The sequence below is a fragment of the Jaculus jaculus genome, chromosome 13 (assembly GCF_020740685.1).
Source record: "Jaculus jaculus isolate mJacJac1 chromosome 13, mJacJac1.mat.Y.cur, whole genome shotgun sequence".
NCBI classification, from domain to species: Eukaryota; Metazoa; Chordata; class Mammalia; order Rodentia; family Dipodidae; genus Jaculus; species Jaculus jaculus.
The window spans coordinates 22,051,549-22,063,651 of NC_059114.1; the positions used below are offsets into that span (position 1 = coordinate 22,051,549).

At 53.8% G+C, this 12,103-nt stretch overlaps 1 protein-coding gene across 1 annotated transcript in view; it reads right to left on the bottom strand.

Annotated features, from left to right (window-relative positions):
• Window positions 1–2,885: 2,885 nt before the first annotated feature.
• LOC123454045 (probable RNA-binding protein 19) overlaps window positions 2,886–12,103 on the bottom strand; it is a 28,169-nt gene continuing 18,951 nt past the window's right edge. Inside the window, 6 exon segments of the mRNA XM_045132115.1 lie at window positions 2,886–2,908; window positions 4,208–4,268; window positions 4,549–4,724; window positions 8,731–8,857; window positions 10,427–10,627; window positions 10,966–11,076. Of these exon segments, the coding sequence (XP_044988050.1) occupies window positions 2,886–2,908; window positions 4,208–4,268; window positions 4,549–4,724; window positions 8,731–8,857; window positions 10,427–10,627; window positions 10,966–11,076 (699 nt within the window).

Sequence of the window (12,103 nt, forward strand, 5' to 3'; positions counted from 1 at the left end):
GCGGTCAGCCAGCCCCAAAGTCAGAGAGGATGGATGCCATCAAAGGACAGAGGGGACCCAAGACTCACATAGTGGCCCGTTCTGAGATCCGCACTTCCAGCTTGTGGCCATCCACGACATGACCCTAGGAAAAACAGAATGACATGGCTTGTCACTACCCCCTTACTCTTCAGAAGCACCTAGTCCTGCGGCTGGACAACCTAGACAGAGGGTTGGTCTCAGAACCAAGGACAGAGATGTGTTTCCCCTGGCAAGGCCTCCCCTAGCCAGGCGCCGAGCCAGCATCCTGTCGGTCTCCTGACCACACAGACGCACAGGAGCTTCCCCTTGTTTACGGGCGTCTTCACGAAGAAGAGCCCACGGGCACTGACCCTGCAGAGTGCTCCCTCAGCTTATGACAGGCAAAGCCACCTCAAGCTGCACACAAGAGGCCCCGGGCAGCAGTCATGCAGGCGGAGCTGGCGCTGTAGCAAAATGACCCTGGAAGTCTCCAGGAGCGCCCAGAAGACACCCTCAGAGAGTGCCATGTGCACCATCTTTGGTGGCAACAAGCACATGTACATGCAGAACTACTGTACATGGTGTGCATGCAAGTGGAAGTTCAGGCTCATGAGACAGAGAAAAGATGGGCCTGTGGAATTATACAGCTCAAAGTTAAATCAATATACAGTACCTAGTAATACAGTGCAATTTTTTTCCCTTTTTTATGAGGTAGGCTCTCACTCTAGCCTGGCTGACTCGGTACTCATTTTGTGGTCCCAGGTGGCCTCAAAATCACAGTGATCTTCCTACCTCTGCCTCCCAAGAGCTTGGATTAAAAGCATGTTGTCGCACCCATTTATACAATGGAGTTCTACTCAGCGGTAAAGAACAATGAAGTTATGAAATTTGCAGAAAAAATGGATGGACCTGGAAAGGATTATACTAAGTGAGGTAACCCCAGGCCAGAAAGCCAAGCGTCACATGTTCTCTCTCATATGTGGATCCTAGCTACAGATGATTGGGCTTTCTGCGTGAGAATGAAAATACTTAGTAGCAGAGGCCAGTAAGTTTAAAAAGGAGACATAAAGGGTAGAGAAAGGAAGGGAAGAGGATACTTAATAGGTTGATATTGTCATATATGTAAATTACAATGATTGAGATGGGGAGGTAATAGGATGGAGAATGGAATTTCAAATGGGAAAGTGTAGGGGTGGGGAGGGAGGGAATTACCATGGGATATTTTTTTATAATCATGGAAAATGTTAATAAAAATTAAAAAAATAAAAAAGCATGTGCCACCACGCCAAGCTTACAAAGTGGGATTTCTAACATCTTTGAAAAAACCTAAGGCAACCCGCAGAGGGAACGCTAACATGCTGACTTCTGCCCCTGCAGGAGGGACGGGCTTGTGGCGGCACAGTGAGTGAGGCCGGCTCCTTGCGCGGCTGGTGCAAAGCCAGGCTGCTCGCTCTCTACAGCCCAGCTCCACTCTGGCTGCTGAGGGTCCCCAGCTGCCCTGGGGACATATGGCCTATCGGAGGGACAGCAATCCCTCCTTTTGTGGCAGGACTCCAAGCCTAAGACCCTCCTCCCACTTTTGCCCTCCCTGGCCCAAGCAATCCAGTATCTTGCTTGAGTAGCTCAACTATTCTTGGAATACCAAACCTCAGGAGACTGTCCTAAAGCCCATGAGACCCCTTGGTCTTCCCACTGCCTTCAGGCATAATTCCAACCCTGTAGCCCCTCACCTTCCTGCTGGATCCCCATCTCCTGATAGACTGGCCTCTTTGTTTTCTCAAATATACACAGCTCATTCTTACCTGAGAGCCTGGGCCACAGGCCCTTTGCATACGGCACTCCCCTCCTCCCAGCGCTCTCCTCCCAGGTCTCTGTGCAGCTGACTTCTCCATGCCTATCAGTTTGACTTCACTGGCTCATGGCCCCTAGAGCATCCCCCTGGGGCAGTGTCTTCTTTAGTCACACGCTTGTGAACATCGCCTGTTGTTTTCTCCGAGGAGGAGGGAAACCCTTGCCCCACCCAGACCTAGCCCAGTACCCAGGTACAAGTCAGGCCAAGTGAAAGTGTTGTGGGTGGAAGAAATGAATCAAAGAGCCCACGGAGGGCTGAGAAAGGCTCCTGATTCCTCGTGGGCCGTGGGCCATGGTCCCACGGTCCCCAGATTACCTGGAGCTGCTTGAGAGCTTTCTGGGCCTGCTCCGGCTTCCTGTACTCCACAAACCCGAACCCCATGGACAGCCAGTGATCCTGAGGAGAGACGAGATGGGGGAGGAGAGGAAGGAGGCTCAGCACAGCCTGAGACCTCCAGCTCCCCCCAGCGGGCCCTGCTTCATTTTCTCTTCCACTTTTCACACCCCCTTTTCTTCCAGAAAGACCCCAGCTCCCTCCAGAGGGCATTTGTGACCAGAAATCCTGATGAATCTGCCAGTGGGGTTATGATTGATGTGATGTGATGTGGGAGGGAGGGGGCTCTATCAGGGATGACCACAGTTGTAATAAGCGGCGACCTGACTAGGCTGTAGCCAACATAACTCAGAGGCAGATATGGGCGTGGATCACGGGTCCATGCACAAAGACTTCCTTTCCACATGTCCTCTGGTAAAGTCCAGGGAGGAGAGCCAACGCGTTAGAGGACTAAGAGTTAGGACGGCAACAGCCCTTGAAAACACTCTGTCAGACTCCTGCTTACTGTTTGTGCACGTGAGCTGGTGTGGAGGCGTGTGTCCTACGCTCCCATGTGGCAGTCTCTGCCCCTCAGAACAGGACCTTATGTAAAACATGCTCTGAGAGAGGTAATCAAGCTAAAATGAAGTCACTAGGATGGGCTCAAATTCAGCATGACTGATGCCTTTCACAAATAGGAGTAAACCAATGTGGTGCATGTCTACACCCCCAACACTCTGGACGCTGAGGCAGGGGGATCATGGGTGTGAGGCCAGTCTGGGCCTACACAATAAAAATCCATTTCAAAAACAAACAAGAGGGGGTAGCTTTGAACCCAGGACAGTTATACACAGTGAGAATGTGAAGTGGACCCAGAGATGGCTGTCACAGTTTGGGATGGGGTGCAGAGCTTGAAACAGCTCCTTCCCCTTGGCAGAAATCAGCCCTGCCCGCACTTTGATCTTAGGTTTCCAGCCTCCATAATAGTGAAACAAAACATTCCTGAGTTTCGGCCCCCAAACTGTGGTTGTGCTGGGCAGCCCGAGCAGACAACACGTATCTATGACTTCTGTGCCACATGTGCTTAGCACGACCTCTGGGCCATCCAACTGCTCGGCAGGACACAAAAGCCACAAGACTTAAGACTCTGCCCGCCTTCCCAGGACCACTCTCTGCCCCTTCCCTACAAGTGGCCGGCGCTCTGCTGTGGCCTCTTCCTTGAGGTGCTGACGTGGTGCCCGCTGGGCTGCGTCTGCCCTCCACAGCCCGAGCACTGCGCTGTGGCATGGACTCTCGTACCTCTCCAGCATTCTGGGAGCTCGAGAGGGCCGTTGAATGGCTCGCTTCCTACCTGTGGGCCCTGGGACCTGCCTGGGGAACACCTGAGCAACAAACCTGCAGCTATTCAGCACTACAAAAAAGGACACAGCTAGGCTGGCCCGCAAAATATCCATACCAATCCCGCCAACCCGAGACCTCAGGCAGGGACCATATGGCTGTGGGAAAGCCAGGGCTTAATTCTACCCAACTGCACAGGACACCGGGGCCAAGAGACCCAAGACAAAACCCAGGGCACAATGGAGTAAGGAGGGTGTTCTCCACGTGGCCCGCCCAGCCACTGGCCAGAGAATACAATTCACGCAGTGGAATGTTCTAGAACTACTACATCTGGTTCATTTCCCTCAGATGGCTAGAGGGAAAACCAAGACTAGTTACTCACTGCTACGTCAGGGAAAGTTCCAGAGTGTTAAGGTACAGGATATGGAGACTTCAGTTGCAGAGTGGTGTCCCTGTGGAACTGCTCCAAAGCTACCTAGCTGTCTAGAAGGTTCCAGAGTGAGAAGAACGACGTATGAGGCTGGGCCCACCACAGAGCAGGAGGTTCAGGGAAATCAGATAGGGGCTGTTGTAGACAAGCCCACAAAGAGCTGGAGGTGTCACGTCCTGAAAATCAGAGGTCTCAAGACGCACGGGGCGAGCCCCCCACCCTGGGACATGGCTCCTTCCAAGACCTTTCTTCCTGAGAGCTCATAAGGAACCTACCTGCTTTGTTCTTCTTCTTGGACACCGAGCAGCTCTTCACTGCTCCCACTCTGGAAAACACCTGCAAAAGATGGTCACCACAGGTGTCACCAGGACTGCCTTCCGAGCAGCCAGGCCGCACACCACCACGACTTGCTCATGACACCCGTCCCACAGACACCAGACCCCTCACTGGCTGGGCTACGTCAAGGCCTTGAGAGGTCACACACGTGCTGCTGGCTGTCAGCCTGCACATGCTCACGAGCTGGGGTCAAAGGCAGAGGACAGAGGTACTGGGGTACTGGATGTGTGACCAGGTGTCCACCCCGTCCATGCCCTCTGCCACTCAAGAGCCTGCTCACCTCCCTCAGTGTCTCCTCCGTGGTGCTGAAGTTGAGGTTCTTGATAAACAGGGTGCACCCAGGAAGGCTCTCCTCTTCCTCTTCCTCTTCCTCCTCTTCTTCCTCCATCTTGGCTGTGGGGGCCTCTGCTCCTTCCTCAGCTGCCTTCTTACCTTCTGGGGTCTCACCATCTGCTGCTGCTCCCCCATTGCCAAACAAACAAACAAACCCATTACACAATGCCAACTCACCAAAGTCCCAGGGCGTAAAGCATAGAACCTACTGGATCACAGGGTCCCTGTCTCCATAAGCACCATCTTTCAGGAAGAATGTGCCCAGCTTCAGCAGAGAGACAAAGAGATGGATTGGCAGGCAGGCAGATGCCCTGCTGCTGGCCCAGTTTCAAAGAAAAGGGAATATGAACCAGACTAAAACTATGAGTGCTAAATAGGAGCAGGCCATGCTAACATGAACCTCAAAATAAATTACTCCATGAACAGGCCAAGGTAGGAGGATCAATGCAAGTTCAAAGCCACCTTACAACTACATAGTGAATGCCAGGTTACCCTGGAGTAGCAGAAGACCCTACTTTGGAAAGACAAAAATAAATAAATAAAAGTATAAACTGAAACTGAAGAGATGTTTAAAGGCACTTCCTTACAAAAGGTTTGTCAGGGTTCAGTTCCCTGTACCCACATAGTGGTTTGATTGAGGTGTCCCCCATAATTTTAGGTGTTCTGAATACTAGATTCCCAGCTGATGGAGATTTGGGAATTAATGCCTTCTGAAGGCAGTGTATTGTTGGGGGCAGGCTTATGGGTGTTAGAGCCAGCTTCCCCTTGCCAGTGTTTGGCACACTCTCCTGTTCCTATTGTCCACCTTACACGGGCCAGGGGGGCAAGACAAGTATCAGTTTTCAGAGGTCTGGGTATGGGGTTCGGAAGGGAGCTGGGGGAGACTGAAGTCAGAAGGTGGCAAGGAGAGAGGACCTGTGGACAGGACAAACAGCTGAGTGAGCTGGGTCAGCCTTGGCCCTGCCACGTGCAAGCTGAGCCGGTGACAGAACGGCCCGCTTGAGCCCCCTCGCACCAGACCACACACCCCTGCACCGGGCCATGGCTCTTCTGAGGTTCGTGTGCCCACGACACAGCCACATGCCTCGTCAGTCATCTGCACTACTAACTGAGTGGCTTCCTCCCTCCAGTGCGGCCCCTGGCTTGTCAGCTTCTCTGACTTCACCCTAGGCCCTTCCTCTGCCTCACTCTACCAACCACACTGGCTTCTTGGCTGATTGGCAGGCCGTGGCACATGTTGCACCGCCCACTCAACCCATCCCTCTCCTCTGGCCTGGCTCCGACAGCTCTCAGCCCAAACTCCTCTCCTCAGGGCTCCCCTGCCAACTGCAGTTCTAGTGGTGTGCGCCTGCTGTCGCTTTTCTGCTTTCTTTCAGAGCCACAGTGAAGTCACCTTACTGACTCGTTCACATCTGGGTGTTCCCAACTGAAAGGACAGCTCGAGAACATGACTGAGCCTGACTCAATAACCATGTTCCCAACACTGGGCTCAGAGGTGGCGCTCCAGAGACTGCTGTGGACATGAATTTGTCTCAGCCTGCGCCTGAGCAAACATGCTTACTGGATTCACAGGCATCTGTGGGGGTCACAGGACAAGCTCAGTCCTCAGGGCAACTGGCTGGCTCCACCTGTGTGACCCTGCTCAAATCAGACAAGCTCTCTGTGCTTCCTCGTCTGTAAAAGGAAACACTGGTGGGGCTATCTCCAACATGTGACGAGAACCACCCGAAGAGGCCTGGGCTTGTCACAAGTAACCAAGAAATGATGTTCTGCTTATTCTCAACTCCACCCCTCCTTCCTATGCACACTGGGAATGCCTAACTCTGTATACAAAAAAGGATGCTGTGGAAGGCCCTGACCCTCTCTCTGTCCCTGTTGACTCCCAGAAGGCCAGCCAGGGCCATACTTCCAGGGAGCTGAATCCCTGTGGCCACCTTGTCCTTTCCTAGTGGCCAAACCAGGCCCGGCTGGACAGACCCGCACCTGGGTCCCGGAGGGTGGAGGCGGAGGCGGCCAGCACCAGGACGATGAAAGAGGCCTTCTTATTAACAAGGGCTTCTGTTCCCGCCCCAAGTGGGGAGACAAGAGATGAGGGAGAAAGAAATGGGCACTGTAAGCTCAAGCACGTTTGTCAACACTCAGAACCAGGAGCCAGGGTGACAGGGAAGGAGTGGAAAGGAGGAGAGCTGGGCCGGGAGAGGGCAAGGATCTAGAATCTTGGCGGGCTGAGGGGCTGGAGTAGCAGGGAGGCTGTGCTCCCATCTGTAGCCAGCAAGGTAAAACGCCACAGGCCACATGGGGTGCCAGTATAATCAGGCTACAGGATTCCTGCATCCCAGGCCTGTTATCAGTGGCAAGCAGCTTTGTGGGACCTCCCCTAACGCGGAGCCCTTTATCTCAAGGTGAGGGTCTTGGTTGTGGGGAGATAAAACACTGTCAACTTCCCCCGGGACCTGTGCAGGGAGGACATTGGTGCAGAAAAGCGGGGTGGGGGGGACCTCAGGAACATCTCCTACCCCGGCTGTCTCTCCTCCTTTCCTATCCTGTGAGAATCCAAGTCAGGATTTTCACCTCAGCCCTCCAAGGTTCTCAGGCCCAGGGCTGGGAGGAGCAGATGAAAACAGCCTGGCGCCAGGGGCAGGGAAGGGCAAGTAGTCAAAAGAGGGACAAAAGGAGCCAGGCGGCACTGGTGAGAGGGATGTGGGCAGTGTGGCTGGGCGGGGCACAGCTAGGTGCAGCTTCCTAGTGCAATGGAGGTCAGGCAGCCAGAGGAGGCCCCAAGCTCTGTGACCTCTGCTAATCAGTCTGGGGCTCAGGGGCATGGCTGCTGGGAACACTGACCACTGACACACAGGCTGATGACCAGGGGCAGGGGGATGCTGATTCCTGGCACTGGGAAGTCACCCTGTGCTTCAGAGCAACGCACCCACCCCAGCCCCGCACAGGGACATGCAGGTACACGGAGACCAGCCCTGCTCAGGGACACATATGAGCACAGACCAGGCCCGCATGGGGACACACAGATCTTGTCAGCCACAAACGTGTAGCAGCAACCGTGACCTGCAGACTGCACCTCTCCTCCCGTCCTGACAAAGGCCTCAATAGTTCCTGGGGCATCCCCTATTTTACAAACTAGAGACCAAAATCCCTGGAGGAGACGCTTGCCCAGCCACAGCAAGGAGCCCACACAGAGAACAGCACACTGGACAGAGCCTCACGGGCGAGGACACAAAGTACTGGGCGCTGGCAGGCAGGGAGCAAAGGCTGTCCTTCGGGATCATTCTCAGACAGGTCTCGATGGGTGCGGTGGTCAGTGGGAAAGCGGAGGGGTGGCTTGAGCAGTGGACAAGCCAGTGAGGACTCATGCGGTGTCCTTCCAGACAGCGAGAAGCACTAGAAGCAAACTCCAGGGTGGCTGGACTGGGCCCAAACATACCTATTACTGTGACTGACAGTGTCCCTGGCCACTCACAGGCTAAAGAACCTGGAACCACCCTCAAGCCTCATGTGTGTCAGGGGCTTGGCTCAGAGACGTGTTACCCGCCCTCCCAGGAAGAAGACAGACACACACTTTTCCCATAGGCCTTCACTCCCTTGGTGTCTGTGTATGAGGTCACAGTTCTAACAAGGGACAAACAACAGTGTTGCTCCTATCAACACTGTCACCTGACCCTGGCTGTGACACACCAGTGGGGGGTCAGGGACACTTGTTTGGCCCCAGGAGCCACCACTGCCCTTTCCTTTCCTGCCTCTGCAGTCACTGGACGCTAGGCTGTGCTGTAGCAATCCAAGACATTCAAGAATGGCTGCCTCCATCAGCCCTAGGTTACCTCTCTCCTGGAAACCAGGTTTCCATTGGCTGTTCTGAATTTCTGTATTAATAGGAATTCTGGGATGTCTTTCCTACACCCTTTAACTGACAAACTACAATACTCATTACCTCATGTAATACCCTTAATTTTGACGTTCTTTTTTTCAAAGGACAGTTTATACTCCTATCCAATCTGAGACCCACTGGTCGGTTAGGCAACACAGGAATATTAAGCCAATGGCATGATGGGCAGTTTCAGCTGCCCCTCGCTGTCCTCCCACAGTCCCATGGCACAATGACTTCGGCCATAGCTCTTACCTGTTTCTGGTGGCACGTGGTCCTTTTCCAGTGGTTCTGCTGGGGTGATGTGGGACTCTTTCTTCTGTGGGGCTGCACCAAAGACACCAACTGGAGCCCACTCCAAGAACAGAGGGACATGGTGGAACTGTGGAGACAGGGGTGCTGATACTGTGGGAGGGGTTCCGTGACAAATGCCTGAGAGTCACAGGCCATGGAGCCAGGGGTGTGTGTGGGGGGGGTGTCCTGGGCCCTGAGCCCCTCATGCTGCAGATGCCTGGGAACAAGCTACAGGCCCTGGTACTGTATTTCAGCTGTGAGAGAAAAGCTTCAGGCCCTTTGTGGCTTGAGGAGGGGTACAGGGTGGCAGAACCGTGGGTCAGCGTCTGGGAGAAGCAGTGCACTCTGCAGCCTTGAGCACGCGCTCTCTAGACACGTGCACGGCCCCAGGTGGCGTGTGCGTAGGCAGGCATGCGTGCACGGGCAGTTTTCTGCACAAGGTTGTGTGGCACAGATACACTACCCCGACAGTGAGTGGCACGCATGTCCAAATTTCCCACTCCAATTTCATAGCATCGCAAGTTAATTATGTTTAAGAAAAACACAAGCTTGGGTGTGAGAAAGGCCACAGTTCAGTTAGCTCCATCGCCTTTTAGCTGTGGTGACTTTGGGCCTCAATGGCCATGTGTATAAGGTGGGGTATCACATGACTGATAAATTGGTGAAACAGTCGAAAAGAAAGAGAAAGTTCCTTGCCACACACACATTGCAAGAGACCTTTGATAACAAGCATTTCTTTCAAAAGTGGTAGAAGAAAGAGGGTGTCAGCATTCCAGGGGTGCTCACATCTCACACCGGGGCCCCACTTAGGCAACGGTGCTTATGGGCCAGGCACAAACACACTTCTGACAAAGCAGTTGGCAGAACCCCAGGCTGGGACTGTTGTGGAGCCAAAACAGCAGAAGACGGAAATCATTTCCCCACCTGCTCCTAATGATCACAGGGAGTGGGGAGAGGGTGGAGGTGAGGATGACCAAGGTCTAAAAGCATAAAAGTATCAGGCAAAAAGAAATTCCCGATTCTTTACAGACGATGGAATGGTGGCTCCAAAAACGTGGCCAAGTCTTCAACCCCAGAACCTCATGCCACTAAGGGATGGATGGATGAGATGGCCCTGAACTAACTAGCTGGGTGACTGGAACTCAATGAGCATCCTTGGAACAGCAGTGCAGAGGGGGGCTGGGGACTGAGGTCAGGAGATGGGGAGACACCCAAGCCAAGTGACGTGGCACTGCCTTGCAGCTAATGGGGAAGCCCACTGCACTGCAGGACTGGAATTGAGATGTCAGCTTAATCAGAGACTCCCGCAGTTTTATGCCACTGGGGCAATGGTCAGTTATCATGCTGCCCCAGGAAACTCACACCTGCATTTTCTTTTTTCTTTTTCTTAACCAAGAATCAGGTGCAGGGCAGTGAGACAAGGACAATTCAAGCCAAGGTAAGAAAAGGGGGCAGAGGACAGCCAGAGCGACGCTGGAAGCCAGGCAAGCTTCTGGGCGATCCTCAGGGGAGGGCTGATGTTCAGGAAGACACTCAGCTCACGGTGGGGGTGGATTCTGAGCACAGCCCACTCCACCTGTGGGCAAACCAGCTCACCAACTGTCTCCCCAAAGCTGCCCTAGGGCTTCTCCACATCACACTGAGGTTGGCAACTTACCTTGGAATAAGCCAGGTGCCTGAAGGCCTTGCGGGCCTCCAGGGGCTCCAGGAACTCCACGATGGCCGTGACACCACCCTCAGGCAGCAGCACGCGGCCTAGGCTGCCGAAGCGGCCAAAGGCCTCCTGCAGCTCCGCAGCCAGGGTGCCTGCCGGCAGGTTCTTGGCCAAAATCACCGTCTTGCTCCGCTCCGCGGCAGCCTGAGGGGGGAGACGGGCAGCTGTGACAACACGAGGGCTGCGCAGCGCTGACAGCGGAGAGCGGCCGCAGGTGAGGAGCCCCGCGGGGGTGGGAGCTCAGCGGGTGGGACTGCAGTGGAGCCAGGGAGCCCACCCTTTTGTAAAGGGCAGATCTGCTGCCTCAGTCCCAGGAGTCAGGAAGAGTTCGCAACCCCGGGGGCATCTCTGTCATTTGGTGGAACAGTTCTGAGGTATCAACCCTGCAGGGTTCCACGTGGAGAAAGCTCCAATCACCCTCATCTCCAGATTCCCAGGAAATGCGCTCCTAACTCCACAGCAGCTGCTGGCTTGGGGCCTACCTGGCTGAATGAGTCCAGACAGACACCGTTGTCAAGGAGGAAGCGCCGGACTTCCTGGACCAGCTGGGTCTCACCCAGGGCCACCCGCACGGCCACACTACCTTTGGTCTCCTGTGGGAAGGGGCAAGGAGGCCCAACGGCCAATCAGGAGGCTCAGAGAGACATGGAAATAGCCAGCGCCCATCAGCCACCCACGGCTCTGAGGCTCCTGTGGCCTAGGCTCCCTCAGTCTCACACAGTCAACCTGGGGCCACATGGGTCTCTCTAGCTTTGCCCCCAAGCCCACTCCAGGTCTCTTCCCTCAGGCCCCTTCAGGCAGATGGACATGCTGGGCCCACTACAAGTCTATCCGGTGACCTCAGCCTCAGCTTGCACGTCACCTTGCTGCCACACTACAGCCATCATAATTCACCTGTCACTTTTGTCTTCTTCCCCTAAAGGCACTGGAAGAACCAGGCCCTTTTTAATGGGGCACAGCTGAGTTTCCAGGGTGGCATCTGAGCTACCCTGGCCATCCCTCTTAACTTAGGTCAGGATGCACTGCCCAACACTGAACTGCCACAGGCCACTGAACTGTTGCATGTTCAAATCAGCGCTCCACGCATTAAACATAGGCTGTACTTAAAAAAGCCAAAGGCCTTGAGAGATGGCTTACTGGCTAAGTGCTTGCCTGCAAAGCCAAAGGACCTGAGTTTGATTCCCCAGTATCCACGGAAAGCCAGATGCACAAGGTGGCACATGCATCTGGAATTCATTTGTGGTGGCTAGAGGCCCTGGCATGCCCATTCTCTCTCTCTCTCTAATTAATTAATTAATTTTTTTAAAAGAAGGAAAAGTAGTTGGGAAATTTTTATATTGCATACATATTCAAATAATACTTTAGATATACTGACTTTAAAATATACTATGGCATATAAAAAAATAATATATACTATGGCCACGCTATTCATGTCTAAGGGAATAGTGCTGGCCTTGAATGTCTGGGAAGAAAGGATCAAAGACAGAGGAAGGAACTAATGGGCAAAGTCACTGAGCACCCTCTGCCAACCAGCTGAAAAATACATTCCCAGGTTTTCTAAGACGACTCAGTGGTTGGCCAGTTCCAGATATCTGCACTGGAAAAGATGTGAGCAGGCCA